This window comes from Harpia harpyja, chromosome 3 (assembly GCF_026419915.1).
Source record: "Harpia harpyja isolate bHarHar1 chromosome 3, bHarHar1 primary haplotype, whole genome shotgun sequence".
Classification (NCBI taxonomy): Eukaryota; Metazoa; Chordata; class Aves; order Accipitriformes; family Accipitridae; genus Harpia; species Harpia harpyja.
The window spans coordinates 14257001-14277327 of record NC_068942.1 but is presented as its reverse complement, the minus strand read 5'-3'; the positions used below and the strand labels follow the sequence as shown (position 1 = coordinate 14277327).

The 20327-nt window shown below is 37.4% G+C and overlaps 1 protein-coding gene across 4 annotated transcripts in view; it reads right to left on the bottom strand.

Moving 5' to 3' along the window:
• The window catches only part of ASCC3 (activating signal cointegrator 1 complex subunit 3), a 287526-nt gene that overhangs the window by 191880 nt on the left and 75319 nt on the right, over positions 1 to 20327 (bottom strand). For all 4 annotated transcript variants that reach the window (XR_008234298.1, XM_052781435.1, XM_052781436.1 and 1 more), the window contains exons 9-10: positions 15486 to 15686; positions 14886 to 15026 (exon numbers count right to left, since the gene is read on the bottom strand). Coding sequence is in view for 3 of the 4 variants with exons in the window: in XM_052781435.1 (XP_052637395.1) it covers positions 14886 to 15026; positions 15486 to 15686 (342 nt within the window). In the remaining variant the exon portion in view is untranslated. The remainder of the gene's footprint in view (positions 1 to 14885; positions 15027 to 15485; positions 15687 to 20327) is intronic.

Sequence of the window (20327 nt, the reverse complement as noted above, 5' to 3'; positions counted from 1 at the left end):
TTATCTGGCATCGTTTCAACTAGACTTTACTGCTAAAATAAAAATTAACTCCCACCTTCCAACCCAATCTAAACAGAGATTTTAGCCAAGTCAGTCATACCAAAGAATGCCAGTCAATTACACATTTTATCAGAATATGTGTCATTTGATTATTAAACACAAAATAGGCTACTCAAAGAATGTACTAAAATTTTACAGATTATGCAATAACAGCAAGCAAGTAGGCCTGTAATATAATCAACCACTATATGTCTATGTGAAAAATAAATTATTTCAAATAAAATGTAAAGGAATGTCTTACAGTAGCAAATCTAATTTCTAAAGCATGGAAGTCTGATTTTAGTAAAATCAAGATGGATTCTGTCATAAATCTAGAAATTAATTTAGGTCACAGGCAGCACCACCAGTTCCTTATAAAGGACTACTATATTTTAGTCAAACTGCTACTGTTTGATGATGTATAAGCACTCCCCCCACCCCCGGCAAAATCTTAGCTGTCACAGGCACATATATTAATGGGAGAGCAGTAAATCAGAAGGGCTTCCAACAATCCCACTAGGGTATTGGAAGATGCCAAAAAAAAAAAAAGGAAGTACAATGCTGAAGGCACAGATCGCCAACATCAGCGTGAGAAAGCAATGTAGTTGTCCCAGCAACAAAAAAACCAAAGAATGCAGACCACAATTCAACTAAGCAACAAGCTTATTAACTGAACCCACTGAAAAGTTATCCAGAAATCTCTTATACAAGCAAACCTTGATTTGTTTCTTAATCGTTTACATCATCAGAGACAATCAGGAGTCCTACATGTGAGGTCACAGAGCTTACTGCCTTTATTTCTGATGGTTAAAATATTCAGGCAAAGAATTAACATTACCAGCCCTGAATTGCCTCTCTGCTGTTTAACATAATTTTTTTTTCACCTGCTTTACTATTTCCCCAAGTTGGTGTAAGGAAGGAATAAAACTGTGGGAAAACCATATAATTCATAAAAATGGCACCCATGGAAAAACTCCTTCCTTGTCTTTAAAGGGTCAAGAAATAGCACTACAATGCTAACAAATTGAAAACTTGTTCCTGAGGTGAGCTGGATGGGCATAGCGACATTACGGAAGTGTACACAACCTGGAAGGGAGAGGGCTCCAAGTATTTTCTCCAGTTTCAGATTCTAGTCAATGCATGTTCACCTAATCCAGATTGTCTTCATTTCCCTTTTGTTATTCCCTATTTTGGATACTCTTAGAGAAATGACTAGCTTTTTTTCCTTCTGCTCATCCATCAAAATGCTTTTGGGATTCCACCTTCTCCCTCCAAAAGCCGATAATGAATCCAGCCCAGCTGAGGACCTGGGTGTTACTGGTCACCAGACTGCTATCAACTGGGAGCGTACACTGCTTACTGGTGAAGAGACTGACAAGATCAGAACCTTAAAAAACCCACAGTATTTCAAATCTTTAAACACAATACAGTAGGTATTTGCATGTGTACAAAGACACACCCCTTCTGATTATTTTAATAGTCTTGCTTTCAGAACTAAACGCTAATTAAGAAATACACTTAACATTGTGGTGGTCCATTTCTTTCCCCCTCTCTGGGCTGAGTTACGAACTCGGGAAGTCTCTCTAAGTCTTAGCATAAGCATAATGAGTCAGGCAGTTAAGCGTCCCTTGACTGTATCACGAACTCTCACATGGCTAAGACAGGGAGTCATGTGGACCATCTCAAGGACTCCTGCTGTCCGGTGAAAACAAAAAACCCCCGAAAGTAGAGATAACTAGTTCTCTCATAACAACCTTGAGACATATCCCAGTCCTCCCCCAACAACCTTGGAGCATCCCATATCTGAATCTTAAGACATTCTCCGACAGCCCCAGAGTCTTCCTTATCTAAATCGTTAACTCATGCAAAATGGCACCAGCGCAGCTGGAATCCCAGCAATTTCCTCATGACTAAAGCCAGTCATCTCCCGAACCTATAAGCAGTGGTTCTAAGTGAGACCCTTTGAGCTCTCCTGAGCCGCAGTGGGCTGCGACCAGCATCTCCCTTTGAGTGGGATGCCTCTCAGAGCTCACAAACTTTTCCTGTTTGCGAAAATGGGAGGAGGTCTGTCGCGGAAAGCTGACAAGACTTGGGCTGATACTCTCCGCTCCTTGAGGCTTGACCCTTTGCCCATTGAGAAAGATGCCAAAGCATTCGATGTGAATATTTTCACTGAACTCAAGGGGAATTTTTTAACACGTATACCTCTTTTACTTGCTTATGTATATCTCTTAGTGCCTTTATGCATGTGTGTGTGTGTACTAACCTGAATATTCTACAGCAAGTATATTACAAGTTATTGCTTTTAAAATCTATACTTAAATTACTGTCATGAACTTTATTCAACTGTGAATGAATCTCGGGCTGCTATTATACTCGTAATCCCTTTAGATATAAACCGTTGACAAAGTCGGGGACTAGGAGTTGATCCAGCTGCACCTAAACTCCAACAGGAGCTTAGAAAGCAAGGGGTTCTTCTCTGAACCTTGTGACCCAACGGGAGGGTCTCCCTTACCCTTCTACATTCCTGATTTCTGTACAAATCATGAAAAATCAATTCTAACTCGATTTTTCTTTGTATATTTCTCTTTTTTAACTTACTGTGTTTTCGGTCTCTGTATACCTAATTTTAGAATCATAGAATCATTTAGGTTGGAAAAGACCTTCAAGATCATTGAGCCCAACCATCAACCATGCCCACTAAACCATGTCCTGAAGTACCCTGTCCACTCGCTTTTTGAATACCTCCAGGGATGGTGAATCAACCACTTCCCTGGGCAGCCTATTCCAATGTCTGACAACCCTCTCAGTAAAAAAACTTTTCCTAATATCTAACCTAAATCTCCCTTGCCTCAACTTGAGGCCATTTCTTCTTGTCCTATCTCCAGACACCTGACAGAAGAGACCAACACCCACCTCACTACAACCCCCCTTCAGGTAGTTGCAGAGAGCTATAAGGTCTCCCCTCAGCCTTCTCTTTTCTAGACTAAACAGCCCCAGTTCCCTCAGCCGCTCCCCATAAGACTTGTGCTCAAGTCCCCTCACCAACTTGGTTGCCCTTCTCTGGACACAGTCCAGCAACTCAATGTCTTTCCTGTAGTGAGGGGCCCAAAACTGAACACAGTACTCGAGGTGCGGCCTCACCAGTGCCCAGTACAGGGGGACGATCACCTCCCTGCTCCTGCTGGCCACACTGTTCCTGATACAGGCCAGGATGCGATTGGCCTTCTTGGCCACCTGGGCACACTGCTGGCTCATATTCAGCCAGCTGTCAACCAGCACCCCCAGGTCTTTCTCTGCTGGGCAGCTTTCCAGCCACTCTTCCCCAAGCCTGTAGCGCTGCATGGGGTTGCTGTGACCCAAGTGCAGGACCCGGCACTTGGCCCTGTTGAACCCCATACAACTGGCCTCAGCCCATCGATCCAGCCTGTCCAGATCTCTCTGTAGAGCCTCCCTACCCTCAAGCAGATCGACCCTGCCTCCCAACTTGGTGTCGTCTGCAAACTTGCTGAGGGTGCACTCGATCCCCTCATCCAAATCATCAATAAAGATATTAAACAGAACAGGGCCCAACACCGAGCCCTGGGGAACACCACTCGTGACCTGTTGCCAACTGGATTTCACCCCATTCACCACAACCCTCTGGGCTCATCCATCCAGCCAGTTTTTCACCCAGTGAAGAGTGCACTTATCCAGGCCACGAGACGCCAGTTTCTCAAGGAGTATGCCATGAGAGACAGCGTCAAAGGCCTTGCTGAAGTGAAGGAAGGTAACATCCACAGCCTTTCCCTCATCCACTAGGCGGGTCACCTGGTCATAGAAGGAGATCATGTTGGTCAAGCAGGACCTGCCTTTCATAAACCCATGCTGACTGGGCCTGATCCCCTGTTTGTCCTGCACATGCCATGTGAGCGCTCTCAAGACAAACCATTCCATAATCTTCCACAGTACTGAGGTCAGGCTGACAGGCCTGTAGTTCCCCAGATCCTCCCTCTGACCCTTCTTGTAAATGGGCATCACATTGGCAAGCCTCCAGTCCTCTGGGACCTCCCCTGTTGACCAGGATCGCTGATAGATGATGGAGAGTGGCTTGGCAAGGACCTCTGCCAGTTCCCTCAGTACTCTTGGATGGATCCCATCAGGTCCCATAGATTTGTGAGTGTCCAGATGGCGTAGCAGGTCCCTAACTATTTCCTCCTGGATTAAGGGGGGTATGTTATGCTCTTCATCCTTACCTTCCAGCTCAAGGGGTGGAGTACCCTGGGGATAACTGGAATCACTATTAAAGACTGAAGCAAAGAAGGCATTAAGTACCTCAGCCTTTTCCTCATCACTGGTTGCTACGTTCCCTTCTGTATCCATTAAAGGAAAGATATTCTCCTTGGGATTCTTTTTACTGTTAACATATTTGTAAAAACATTTTTTGTTGCCCTTTACGATAGTGGCCAGATTTAGTTCTAGCTGAGCTTTTGCCTTTCTAATTTTCTCTCTGTATGATCTAACAAGATCCCTGTACTCCTCCCAAGTTGTCTGGGAGTCATTTGTCATTTGTCAGTTGTCATTTTAGTCTGATTCTAACTTAATTTACCTATGTACGTTTCATCCACATATTAAGTAATAGAGTGAACCTTGCCATCAAATCCTATGAAGTCGCGCTTTTATATAAATTCCTACTAAATAATTTTTCTTTTGCTAATACCATTGGAAATGATTCTTTAAGTGGTCCAAACCACTCCATTTCATGACAAACATTTACAGAAAAAAAGTTTAAAAAGCAAGACAGAAAAAGACATGTAACAGTCTGTAGACTCCCATCAAGCCTCACTGCCTCAAAGAGATCTTGGATAGTGGTTTTTTCAAACACAATTTGCCCTGAAGATAGCATGGACAATGAAGCAGGGAGGAAGATTTTATTTTTCAGACTGTGAAGACTTCTGAAATGAAGGAAATCCATATGGAGATGACAGTGTGAAATGGAGATGACCTTGGGATACAGAAATCCTACTGTGTAAAAAGTTTTTGATCTTTCTTGACTCAGCCATACACTTTAGCAAGCATTTCTGTCCTCAACATTTTAGTATATTTCTCTCATTTGAAAGATAAGGTTTTTACCTCATTTTAAGTAAGACTGACTCTCATTTTAAATACTGCATAACTTTGAAAATTCATAAGAAAGGAAATTTTCTTTCAGCAAGGTTGTACTACTGAGAAATATTCTGGAAGTTTTCTCAGAAGAAGAGAGGCATGTCCCTTCCTCTTTCTTTTTTTGTATTAGATTTTGATGTCCTCTTGATAAATTATATCTCCCAATCCAAATGCTGATCAAAAGAGGATATTCTGCTCCTGAAGCCATGGGTGTGCACAGAATTCAGCACTACTTTTCATTCTAGGCATACCAGAAGAAGGAATATTAACCAGGCTCAACTCTTCTTTTGAAATGAACAACTTTAAAAGAGGAGGGCTCTTCTGTATCTGTGAGCTTTATAATCTCTGGATCACTTCTGATGGCCACTTCATGACAGTTTATCTCCTCATACCAAAAAAAATTTGTAGATTCTATTGCGTCTAATGTATCTAAAGTTTCTAGAGCAAAGAACCACTCTGTTCTTGGAAGGAAACAGACTGGCATCTAAAGTCAGCAGTAATGCAGGTGTTTTCAACAACTGCAAGTAAAAAATCAGTGGCATGTAATTGGAGATGAAGGCCACTTACAGAAGACTAACATCAGAGTAAGCACCTACAGGGACGGACAAAATATACCAGAGAAGGAGAAAGAGATTAGACAGTGACGAAGCACCAAGAGATGGGAAAATAAAATAGTATTATCTTGCTTCACAGGCACGTTAGATTGCATATTCCATGTAATTTTTCAGCATAAGCACTTCATACAGTTTTCACAAAATGCTATGGTAATATGAATGGGATAACAATTGACAATATCAATCTAAAAAATAAAAGTGTTGTCCTACATTTGATTTCTGTTAAAATACAGTACCATATGACAACCTGAGAATTGTTATTAAGGGAGAAGAGCTTAATATTCTGAATTAGAGTTATTCAGTTAATATTCTGAATTAAAAAAAATGCATAATTCTTGGTCACTGTACTGAAACATTTTTGTATGAGTACAGTGACGTGCATGGTAAGATGACATCCCTGCATTCAATAAAGTGAGAAATAAAGTTCCTATGGATTCTGTTTGATAGATACCTTACTAATCAAGAAATTTTGAAGGCTACTTTATCAACACAGTTTAGAAATAGAAATAGAAACATATTTGTAGAAAATAATGCTTTGGGAGGAATAAGAAATGCAATGCTTTTCCATGTTTTAATTTCACAATGTAATGTAATTTCATACATTTTAGCATTATACATGTAACCAGAAGGACAACCTACTTGCTATTAAGGGCATGCTGCAAAGCCCACAAAATCAGGGAGTCATTTCAATTCTTCTCCAGTTTGGGGGTAACTGAAACATGAACCAGTAAATTATTTTTGCCTGTGCTGATCATGTACATCTGTCAAATTCTTAGCCATATATATTTGTTTTACTACATTTTTGCATATATAGATTCAATAGCCAGATGCCAGTATCTTCATGTGTATCAAGCCAGGCTAGAAGGTCTTTTTAGCTATTTAAAACACTATTTAAAACAATTTCATAGTAGTAATGCTTAAGAGTGTTTCTTTATAACTGCTCCCTTAAAGACCACATCCACAGAACTCATTAATTCCTACCAAAACCTATGAAATGGACAGAGAGAATGTCAAGAAAAATAGTGTTAAAAAAATAAACCCACACCACCAAATCCTGTTTTTCAAGATTTTTCTTTTATACAAAAATCCTTTTTATTGGAAGAACTGGACCTTGAAAGTGCTGCTTACATAGACTGATGACATTTATCACAGTTCAGTCTACTTATATGGCTTCAGAGTTAAATAGGTCCTGCAGTCAAAAAGAAACCCTTAATGTCTAACATGATTTAGTGATAATTCTGTCATCACTAATTTTTTTGCCAATTCCTGAGTGCAACCCCCCCCTTTGATTTCAAATACTCTCTCATCCTTTATCCCCTTTTCCTAATGCAAAGATGTCATAATTTCTTGTTACACATAAACATAGAAGTGCATGCAATGGGTGGGTAATGTTTATTTAAAAGAAGTATGTAAATGAGTAACTACCGTAAAGAATCACTATAATCTACTTACTACACGCATAAGGTAAATTACTATATATGCATATTCAGCTTCTAGCAGCAGGCTTTGCATATGCATGAAATGGGAAACACGTATATAGCAGAATATCATAGAATATAATGCACTAAAAATTAACAAAATTTATGTATTTCCATAGGAAAAGTAGCAGGAATCAAGTTCACTATTTGTTTTTAGCTAGAAGCATCTCTATACCTTATTAAAGTGCAGGAAATGAGAAACTGTATCAGAAACAGAAAGCTGTAGATGAAACAGAAGGCACCTCAAGTTTATAGCCCTCTTTTACGTCAAATAGTTTCAGACTTGATTAGTTTTATATTGCAGATAAGAACTTAAGAAAAAAGCATTATTCCCTTTTATTAGTATCAGATTCCAATCGGGAATAAAGCCTTCATGACTTAATGTCAGAGTCTATCAGCTGACAGAACCTATCAAAGAGATCATCCATATTACTCAAATGTCCTGATGCCATTTCCCGTTCTCAGAACTACTTGCCCTATTCAGCTCTGATGCTTTTGTGGTCTCTGCTTCACTTCTCACTTCTGCCTTGCCATCACAAGTACAATTCATCAGCTAATCCTCGAGATGTCAAAATACATTGAGTTCTTCAGGCTATTTCCTCTCCTCAAGAAAAGCATTCTGTTCAGTAATCAGACAAATGTATTTGCCAATGCAAATGCAGCTTACACAAATTCTCTTTTCATTTGCAACGCTGGTGTTTTCAAAAACACTATCAGTACTGTTGTATTACTCATGCTCTTCAATAAGAATTGCCCTTTTGTTCTAAACTACTCTTATTTCCAGTATAAATAGCTAGCTAAAGTTAAAAAGAAAGATAGCCAGCTAATAAAATTTGCAATAAGCTAAAAACCATTTCTGTTGGATTTAAAATACCAAAGTAAAATTTCAACGAAAGCACTAACTTTGTTTAAAAAAAATTCCAAAACTACAACTAGCTGTGGTGGGTTGACCTTGGTGGCTGCCAGATGCCTACCCAGTGACTCTCTCACCTCCCCTCCTCAACTGGACAGGGGGAGAAAACAGGACAGAAAAGCTCACGGGTCAAGATAGACTGGGAGGTCATTTATGAATTACTGTCATGGGCAAGACAGACTTGACTGGGGGAAAATTAATTTGATTTATTGCAAATTAAAAATAGAGTACAATAATGAGGCAACAAAGATGAGACTTAAAAACCCCTTCCTCCTAGTCCCCCTTCTTCCCAGGCTCAACTTCACTGCTTTGTTCCCAACTCCTCTACCTTCCAGGGGATGGGACTGCAGTCAGTCCATAACCCTTCATCTCTGCCATTCCTTCCTCGCACTTTTCCCTCACTCCAACGTGGGGTCCCTCCCACAGGATAGTCCTTCACAAACTACTCCAGCATGGGTCCTTTCCATGGGCCGCAGTTCCTGCCAGGATAAACCTGCTCCTGCGTGGGCTCCTCTCCAAGGGCCACAGCTCCTGCCAGGCGCCTGCTCCTGCATGGGCTCTCCAAGGGCCACAGTTTCCATTAGGGCACCTGCTGCGGCGTGGGGTCCTCCCAGGGCTGCAGTGTGGATATCGGCTTCACCACAGCCTCTTCCACGGGCTGCGGGGGAATCTCTACTCTGGTGCCTGGAGCACCTCCTCCCCCTCCTTCTTCACTGACCTTGGTGGCTGCAGGGCTGCTTTTCACACTTTTTTCCTCAGTACTCTCTCTGAACAGCTGCACAGTGGTTTTGCCCTTTCTTAAATATGCTTTTACAGAGGCACCATCAGCCTGGCTGAGGGGCTCAGCTGTGCCCTGCGGTGGGTCCGTCAGAGCCGGACGGCTCCAGGTGGGCCTGCAGCCCCCCACTGCCAGTGCCTGTGCACGGACACCCCAAAAATGAGCACAATGTGCTTAGAAGGTGATGAAAAGACACTCTGCTTAGTTATTGGTAGGGTTTTTTTTCCTTAATTGAGATCTTGGAAATCATCCACATTTTTAAGCTGCTCAACATGTTCGGCACTTGGCAAATAGAAGTGATACGACTTCTCAAATCCAAAGCTTTGAAGGATGGTTTCTTAGCAAAATGTTAAGACAGTTTTTACATAAAGTGTGAGCCATGTTAAGAATCAACTCTGAAAGCAACATGACTTTAGCTTACACAGGCTATGAGAACAAACATGACAGCTAGCTGCCCGTTTTCTAACTGACAATGCAAGCCAGGTTTAGCAGGACTTTATTCACACACACCCACCTTTTTTTTTTTTTTTTTTTAAACTCAGCTGCATGGATAAAAAGTCTTTCACTTCATGCCTCTGTGTATTTAATTGATGCAGGACACTACAGCAAATAAAGTTAAGCTATGAATTCGATTTATGTGAACATCTTGGAATTTTTCGGAGTTGTGAAATTACAAAAGTCTACAAAGAAGGCAGTTTAAAAAAAAAAAAAAAAAAAGGTGAATGCTACTCTAGGTTTCCCACTTCCTAATATGCCTTAAGGAGAAACATTTAGAAGCACTTTAGGTTGAAAACAGACTAAGGTCAGACACACTGTTTGCTTCCAATACCCCTTTGTTTAATTGGACATGCAAGTAATTTTTACCAAATCCATGACAGAAAAAAGACTAGAGATATTTGGAGGCCTGCAGAAACCTAACATTTAGAAATGTCTGTTTCTGTGAAGGCTGGCAGGCCCACGTTGACAGGCACAGCCTTGCAGTTCAGCAAATGCATAAATCTCTTTTTGTGGGCCTTGAAGTACTTTAGTACTATGTAAACACTACAGAAAATCCAATAGTATATTTTAAATGAATAACATCGCTTTCTGTATAATCAGTTTCTTGATCAACAAACACAATAACAAAAATAGAAATACTTCCCCCTATTAAAAAAAAATATAAATCTATATTCCAAGAAAATTACAAAAAAAAGTATTCAATAGTTCAGAAGTGGCAGAATCAGGACTATTCACACAGTAAGAGTTTGATTCATTTTCCCATAATATTTATTTAAAAGACAGTAAATTTCCTTCTCCTGCTCTCTGAATCCCTTTAACTCCAAGAATATGAGAAGGAAGGAACAGAGATATATAGAGGTTTATAGGTTGGGGAAATTAGCCTGCTTTCAAAATTTGACCAGATCTGTTTTCAACTACTACATAATTTTAGCAACACAGAAAGTATTGATAATCTGGCCTTAACACCAAGACATATCTGTAGCGAGCAAGGCTCATGACAGTCTGGCAGTCTTCAAGGCAAAGCAAGAGACATAGGACCAATAAAAGAAGTTTGGCTTATATCTGCAGGTCTGAGGCACAAAATAAAGCAAAAACATGATAAAAAATTTATTCCAACTTGAAAATGTCAGTCTCACTTATATGTACTTATTCGAATTAGGATGCTAGCTGTTGACAAAGACTGTAGTGTAACACACCTTGTACAAATCTGCTGAGGTACTAGTTTAAGGGTGAGGAATATTCACAGTAACTGAAGATGCAACAGAACAGTAAAATAACTTTCCTTAAAAAGAAAATAAAATATCTTTAACAGGATGATTTTTTAAAAATATTTTTAAAGTTTATACAGGTGGAAGAAATTCTGATAAATTTTAACTGTGCTATGCCAAGGATCTTAATTTTGTTTCACGTTATGTATGTATAAAACATTAAAGAGAAATTACCTCCTGCATGTTTTTTGATGCCCACTACCTTTAAAAGTTACTAATTGCTAAGGTCAGAAGGCATTTCTGCAACTCCCTAGAGGCTACCACTGTTTTGTACAAGTTAAGGCATCATGCTACTCTTACAGTATTAACACGCATCCCACGCCTTACACTTAGATAAGTAGTAGCTGTGGCTTTCACTGCACAAGGTGTGGGGAGCAGGTTAGAAGACTGACTGAAGAGCCAATAAAACAATTATTTTGATTTATTTTGGTTTTTCTTTAGAAGGCAATTTCATTACTGGTAAAATTAGAAATAACTTTTTTGAAAAGCTTGGCTTCTGAAGTACGTGTTGGAACTATAGTACTGTCCATGTTATTCCATACTATACTTTGAATATTATGGAAGTAAAATCATCTCATGTATAATACAATAAAAGTATGGAGCAGCAAGAGACATGGATGCCTTCTGGATGAATATAAATGACAGCATGGAAAGCACAGAGAAAGTTATTGCTGAAAAATTGTACTACAGACCTTTTTAATGGACATATCTTTCAAAAACATTGAAAGGATTTTATTCCATCACGAAAGGAATGAAAATTTAAATTGCTAGCATTTTCATCTTCTAACAATGTTTGTAGAAAAGGTAATAAAGGCAGACCCTACTGTACATTAAGGGTGGATTCCTGAGAAGTGAGACAACAATTTGTCAGATAAAGCAATTTTTCCTCATCAGAATAAGCATAACAAATGCATGTAATGACTCACAAAATACACATATTTAAATACACACAGGCAAAGTATGAAGGATGAAGCATGCAGGATGGAAAGGAAGGAGAAAATTATCAGGATTGATGCTGAAGTGCTACTTCCAACTAATACCTGACAATCACCTGATTTTTACATCTTTCATTATGACTGATTTGATTCACCTGAGGATGAAAATGAAGATGGTGAAAATGTACTGCTCAGAAAAGAGGCAGAAGACAACTGTCACAGATGATTTATATCAGGCCTTCAGTTTCCTAGAAGAATCAGCTGAGATCTTTTGAAACAGTGATCCAACCTGAAATGCCTGTGTCTACTTCAGTTGATGATCCTGCTCCTGCCTTTTATCCCCCATACTATATATACACTATCCCTGTGTATTTGAAGTGTGCATGCATCTGCCTGCTACAGTGTTAACTCTTATAGGAAAAACTGCTTTACTGTTAAACGCAGGCACTTCATCTATTACAGTAGTAAAGGCTAGAAAGCAGGGTAATGATTGGCAAAGCAACTGTGAAACTATAAATAAAGCAGCAACACATATCAGAGTATTCCTGTCTGAGAAATGTATACATTAGAGAAGCTGACAAGTAAAGTTTTGAAGCAGGAGTCAATTTAATATAGGGTAAAAAGCAACAAAAGAAACCTGCTTAGACGACAAGGTGGTCTAAGTGCAGTTGATGAAAGAAAGCTCATGAGTTTTCATAGGAAACAACATATGCAAAGAGCAATAAGCAAGATCCAGCACAAGTGAGTGCCCTTTCCTCAGTTTATAAGTTGTCTACATATCTTCTGTGCACTCTGATAAGCGGTGATAAAACAAAGCTCACTGCTGGGCTCCTGAGTCCGCAAGAACAGCAGCAGCAATTACATCAGTAACTCTTGGATTAGTATTCTCTCTCCTCTGCACCTCCTACAATTCTGATTAATCATAAGGAAAGACTGACTAGCTACAACAAATAAAAGAAAACAAAAAATGAGTATTTCAGAGTCCCAGAATTTTTGGACTTTATATCTTTGTTTTTTTAACCTTTCCAATGTTTTGAAGAGCAAAGAAGCAAAACTATTATTGATGCAAATGCAAACCTGAAATTAATAAATGCTTTAATTATAGTTCCTTTGAAAATCTAGGAACTAGATTTTGGGTCACAAATAACATAATAGTTTCCAAGTTTTTCCTCATCTGGAGGCCATTTTTATTCCACTTCCATTCCCCCAAAAGTTTAGGAACTGCAAATACACTACACTTCAGATTAGTGTTTCTGTCCTATGAAGTACATATGAAACTGTAGAAATCCTTTGAAAATGAGTAGATTTCAGATAAAAAAAAAAAATTCAAAGCAATGAGATGAGTCCATGACAGGAAAAAACCCTGATTTTTACCTAGGTCCTCCCATTGCCACTTCTTGATTTTTATACATAAATGAATTTTAGCCTCTTCCCCAAAACAAAATGAAGAACTAGGCTACTAGTGGTATTTTGGACTGAAATAGGAGAGCATGATGAAGCAGACAGTCTTTCTACGCTGAAGTTACTATGTTGCTCTAAATTAATACTTTGTATGTATTAATAATTTCCCATTACTAGAGTAAAAAAATTTTCAACTTTGTAAACTCTTTTCCATACACATTTCTTAATAATGCCTGAAATATTTTTTGTGTTTCTTTTTTCTTCTTTCCCTCCTTCTTTACTGGACGTAAGCAGGGTTTTAGTAATGAGGTGAGATTTTTATGAATTATGTTGCGAACTAGGTGAGCAAGAAAAAATAGCACTTTTCCATTCTACATTCATTCTGTTCATTGAACTTTGCAGTTACATTCATAGCAGGCTTTTCCACTGTCACTTCAGTTTTGGCAGTGATTACACATGCTCTCTCACTATTAAAACTCTGACCTACTTGATTATGTGCCCTAGCTGAAAAGTATTGTGAAAACAGGAAGTAATTTTAAATGATAATTTGGTGTATGTAAATAATTTCAATTATTAAAAGTCCCTACCGAAAACTTTTTTATTTTGTAAACCCAAATTTTAGGCAGATGGTGTTGCAAAGTAATTCTGATAAAGTACCAGTGATTGCTGTTACTTATCGATGCTGGGTTTATTATTTATCGGTTATCACAGCATCGTGACTGTATACATCAATATGTATGCATATGCGTCTTCTAATAAAGAAGATTGCTATCCAGGACTTCATACTAAATTACTGCAGTGGTTCTCTTTATTATTAATTACATATAGACTTCTTTTCTTGTAATGTGAAGAGTTTTCTCTAGTCTTATCCTAAAAATGTAAAATTCCTCAAAGCTAAGACTAGCAAAATATAACTCTTCTGAATCAATAATTACTATAAGTTATGTTTATAAATGTTCATATCAATAATAAAACCAAGTCTTATTCCATCTCTAGGACCAGGCAGGAGGAGGAAGGGTAATTACAAGGAACTTTATGTAAGAACAGATATAAAAGTATCTCAATATTTTGGAAAAATGATATTTCACTGACACGAGCAGCATTTGCCTGAACTAAATATGACAAGAATTATCTGCTAAAACAGAAAAATATCCATCTACGCAATACTATTTGAGGCTAAAAAAGCAAATTTTATTCATTTCTATGAATGTTCTTATACTTTTTCCTCCTTTGTCCTTAAAAAGGAAAAGTAAGATCAGCCATTAACAGGAACCTACAGCTTTATTAACTTTTTTTTTTTTTTAACAAAAACAGAAGGTAAGTATTATTTTGACATATTTGTGACAGTGTTGTTACAGCATTTCAAATTTATTTAGAATTTACCATTTGCAGACCAATCTGAAATTTTTCAATCTGAAATTATGAATATTAGGTTCTTGCAAACACATACATACAACACTTGGTTTATAATCCTGAAAGGGTAGGGGCACAACCCACTAACGTTCACAAGCTGGAAATCAAGTAAGATTTTATATGAAGGTTATATGGAAGTGAGGCACCACAGTAGTAAGTCTAAATGTGAGAAACCAAAAAGTTTAAGGAGCCCATTGCTTAAGATGTTTCAGATGTATTAGTGTTTTAATCACTTTGAATTGAAAGTCACATTTTGGAACATAACCAGTGTAATTACAGACTCAGTAATAACATTTCAGCTGCTTCACCAATACTTTTACAAGGTGTTTGAAGAAAAGACCAGTGTATCGATGAAGAGGTATGAATACACACACAGAACAATATTTTAAAACATTAAGCATACCTGTGTTCGCAGAATTTCACCTTTTGACAGTTGCATATCACCAGTCAACTCTTTCACAGTAATGCCCAGTGGTTCCAGATGCTTGCTGAAGTAATTTGTCATTTCAGCTGCCAAAGCCTTCATAGGAGCAACATACACAATCTGCACCAAAAGGACGCTCGCTTGATAAATGAGCAAACCCCACAATGTCGTTTGTTTCATGGCAACCATTACAAATCACTATTTATTGTGAAATATGATGCCAGGCGCTTACAGTGAAAAATCTTAATAGTGATATATGAAAAGTAGTTATCTTTGTTGGATAAGTGTGCAGCTGTTTAAAGGACAATGGATTTTGCTTATACAGCCTCATCACTTTGAAAATTGGTTCTGCATCAAAGCTAAATGCTTTTTCATAACTTTTTACTCACATAATAAGATTTTTAGAACACAAATAAGAATAGCTTTAACAATAATGAAGTAAATCAAAACTAGCCTTATCTTTGACTTGGAAAAGTGTAATACCCTTGAAAATTTCCGGATTTCATATTTCATGTATAACATATAATGGGTTTTACCTTACAAGTTAAAAAGCTGTTACTTGGTTCATTAAACTCCTACCTTAAACTCATCCTTTTTGATAACACCATGCTGGACATGCTGGCGAATTTCATGAAGGACTGCCAGCATGGCAATGTTAGTCTTCCCAGCTCCAGTGGGGGCACAGATTAGCATGTTCTCATTTGTGTTGTAGGCAGTCTCGAAAACTATAGATTGGATTCGGTTTAGTCTTTTCATGCCTTTAAAAGCAAGTTGTCCAATCTGTTAAAACAAACAGCACACATATTTTGGATTTTTCATATATATGTGTGTGTGTGTGTGTGTGTCTATACATATATTAATCATAAGAAAAACAACACGTGGTAACAAAACTTAGGATACCTGTTGAAATATATTTATTACTCCAAGGTTTTTATTCTGAGGCTACCACTCCCACCCAAACCCCAAATACTGAATCCATATGGAAGACAAAATACAGCAGAATAACATCTGTTAAAATTAATCAAAATCTTTAGCCACATGCTATTTCAGCATTTAATGTTTTTAATCAAGAGTATGACGAAAACTAATCTACAGTAAAATAATAACCTATTAATAATTAAACATCAGTAAGACAGCAATAGTCAGTTTAGAAGAATATACATCTTTAAATCTAACATGACACACTATGACTACTCTAACCAAAGAAGCAGCAATACACAGAAACCTGCTGAAGAAACAGATGATTTTAAAAGTTAATTTATGATTAATTTTGCTTAATAAAGTTTAATTATGCAAACACGCACAAATTCAGTAACAAGCTTCTCTTTGCTTCTGAGGAAATCTCCATCTTGCAATTGTTAACGTTCAGACCTTTCTCCAACAATACTTAAAACAAACTTGTATGTGTAGTCCCAAATAAACTTTGAGAATGTTTTCAAAAATTAAATTAATTTAATTAGTTAATACAGGCAATTATAGTTATTATAGTTTAGTGCACATTTAAATCTTATAAAATACAAATTATAAAATTATAAAAAAGCTTTGTTCCTCTTGGTCTCTCTGAAAAATGAGATTTTCACCAAGAAAACTCCTGTAGACAGTTACAATTTCTGCATTTGAAGATTCTAAAACTTTTGCAACTGAAGAACAGACCCTTAGACATAAAATTAATTTTCTAATAAACTTGCTTTTTCTTTGTTACTTTTCATAGACACTTAAAAGAGACTGCAGAACACAGAATTATTTTGTCTCTACAGATTTAATTACCTGCACTGCTTCTACTAATAATGATGAAAAGTATCTTACTGATGTTTTTGACAATTATAATTTTTATTTTAATTGTAGGAAACCACTAAAGTACAAATTCACTGTAACAAACAGTCCTGAAAGCACCTTCTGAAGATCTCACTTTCCATTATTCTGGGCGCTTTAGTTAATTTACAGTCATTTACTGTGGTAATAGCCTCTCCAATACTAATAACATTCTTTCCAATACTAAGCAAATTATTTGAGCAGGATCCAATTTATTACTACCTCAAGTAATGCAAGCTTAGCAATGAGGGCTTCATCGGCTATTCAAATCAACTATTTTATTTAACTTTGCGACAAACAGCACTAGGTCTATCATTTTGCTGCAGCTTCTTAGTAGGAACCTCATGTGAGAGGCTGAGATGAAAATTACAAATTTAGGTTAATACACCATTTTCACAATACATGACAACACTCTACTCTTAAATGTAGAGGAATGACGTACTTAACGACTGGCTAACTGTACTTTTATTCTAGAGGACTTTAAATATTAAAAACCAACATTCAACGATATAAAGGTCAATGAAAATGCAATGCAATCAACACACCATTTCTTTTTGAAAGTGTGCTTTTCAGTTTAGCAGTACCTTTGTCTTAGCAAAAATTTCAGGTTGAAAACTTCTGGTGCAACTGTCATGGTTTAACCCCAGCCAGCAACTAAGCACCACGCAGCCGCTCACTCACTCCCCCCCCACCCAGTGGGATGGGGGAGAAAATCGGGAAAGGAAGTAAAACTCATGGGTTGAGATAAGAACGGTTTAATAGAACAGAAAAGAAGAAACTAATAATGATAATGATAACACTAATAAAACGACAACAGCAATAATAAAAGCATTGGAATATACAAATGATGCACAATGCAATTGCTCACCACCCACCGATCAACACCCAGTTAGTCCCTGAGCGGTTATTCCCCCTCCGTCCCCCCTCCCCCCAGTTTATATACTGGGCATGACGTTACATGGTATGGAATACCCCGTTGGCCAGTTTGGGTCAGGTGCCCTGGCTGTGTCCTGTGCCAACTTCTTGTGCCCCTCCAGCTTTCTTGCTAGCTGAGCATGAGAAGCTGAAAAATCCTTGACTTTAGATTAAACACTACTGAGCAACAACTGAAAACATCAGTGTTATCAACATTCTTCACATACTGAACTCAAAACATAGCACCTTACCAGCTACTAGGCAGACAGTTAATTCTATCCCAGCTGAAACCAGGACAGCAACATTGCAAAAACAAGTTCCGTTCAAATCATGGATTGCATTTGTATTTATAGGATTGACAGATCTCAAATATATTCAAATATCTATTGTAAACTGTTAAGTATCTTTGATGAAGAAAAAAAAAAATCTAATACAAGTAGTACCAGTACTTTTCATAAAGTTTCTCCAATTTTTTTAAGTGGCTGAATGTCAGGATTACAACAGTTTTCACTATTAATGTTCTTCCACAGCTTATTCTGCTTGCAAGATTGCAGGGGGAAATCTTATTTGTTTTGCACCAAGTTTTGTATACATAATGTTTACCTGGTGTATCATCTTCAAAATTCATTTCACCTTCATGAATGAGGCTATTATAAAGTGTTAATGGGTTTCCTGGAGACCTGCTGATTATATTAGTGCTATCAGGGTTCAATCAGCTATTTTTATGGCCTCCTTAGTCATTTTAGGTTTCTAATTTGCCTGTTATTTCATTTTGAGATTTGGAAATGGTTATATATTTCCTTTTCCCTCCCAATCTAATTGGTTTTAGAAGCTATTATAAAGACCGTAAAGTTCACACTGATAAACACTGTTCAGAGTGTTTATAATAAAGGATCTACGGCGAGAAACTCGGAAACACAACTGGTGATTACAGAATTGAACTAACAAAACACTACGTTGCACAATATGTAAATTATTTATTTAAACAAGTAGTTTTTAAACAAAAGCAGAAACATAGCTGTCTAAATGAAGTCCGTTCTAAGTATCTTCAGAAAAGAATGACAGGCATTTTCCACAGTCACATAGTTGAACACGCGTGGCTTTATGCATACAGGTCTCCTCACAGTTGTGTGATTGTTAATACCCTTAAATAAAGTATGTTGTTAAGTGTTTTCTTAAACTACTGCCTGTAGGAAGATATTGTTCTAGCTTCTCTTAATCATTAAGTAGGCAGTGTAAGACATCTTTTTCCTCTACATTTGGAAGAAATTACATATACTGTAGCCCTATAGTATACGGGCTATATATTTTTGTTAGCAACAATAAATAAATAAATATTTAGATAGATAAAAATAAATTCCTGTCTTTTTTCCTATTGGATTAAGACTGGATTAAGACTGACTTGGTAAGCAGCAATAAACAAACAGATGTTCCAGAAGCACCAGAGGAAGCTCTGTAACCCGTTAGAAAAAAGAACCTCAGCTTGTTTTCTGGAAAGATGCTAAGCCTGCTGTAACAGGAACGTTAATAGTGGAATAAAGATTAATAAAAAATAAAACCCATAAAAGTCTGGTTAAGAACTAGAAGTATTTTTTTTTTTTTAATGGTATTCTGACTAGAATCTAGACTTTCATTCAACACACTAATTAATTTTCAAGCAACTCAAAAGAAAAATGCAGGCACTGACAAATCAATACACAATGTTCACAATCCCAATTCACAGTCAATGCATAATATCCTTTGAAAGGTGACTCTGCAGGAACATATTAAGGATTAAAAAAAGCTACAGGAGAAAGGAATTCCAGAGAAAAACAGTATCTTAAGACTTCTCCAGATGAACTCCCCATTTGGTTGAAAAAACATTACAGGTTACCCTTTCCCAAAACTTCATTTTATTCCAAACAGTAAGTACAAGTACATAATTCAAAAACAGTAGTTCTGCCCTTAAAAATCAGTAAGAAAATAATGGACAGTGGACAGAAAAGCAACAGTATACACAGAAGTCCACAGTTTGACTAATGTACTAGAAGATTTGCTATTTTAGTTTGTCATTTGCACAAGCTACCTAGTTTGAAAGCCAAAACCATTTTTTTTTCCCCTCTGGCATATTAATGTCAGTCAAGACTTCTACAGACCAATTCTTTTTCAGATAAACCAGTGAAATCCCTTATTGCTTAAAAGACTGGTAGCCACTGGATGGCAGAAATCTGTTTTTTACTGATGGTGAATGAGATGCAACATTCTTCAGTTTTCTATTCTACAGCTGATTTATCCCTAGAATTCTACACAAACCAAAGGAAGTTTAAGCAGAATACAATCCGGAGTGCTATTCTCAACAAACACAATTTCATGCCTAAGACGGTGCCATTTTTACATAAGCATAAATCCATGTGAAAGAGCACTGAGAAGCAGCTCTTTCCACAAGCCAGATGATACTCAAGGCAGCTCTGAGATGAATGTGTAAACCCTTTATTTTTACTTCATTAAGATTTCCAATTCTTTCCCAAGGAATTTAGTATTACAACTAATGCATTTATGAGTAAATAAGATTACACTGAATGCAGATATTCTAAATTAGCCATTTCATTAAAAAGATATTTGTGTGTTGGTGCTCCAACAGCAATTTAAAAATAGGACAAAACTGTTAAAGTCATTAAAGTAATATTAATGAATGAGTCCATATGATTCAGTCTG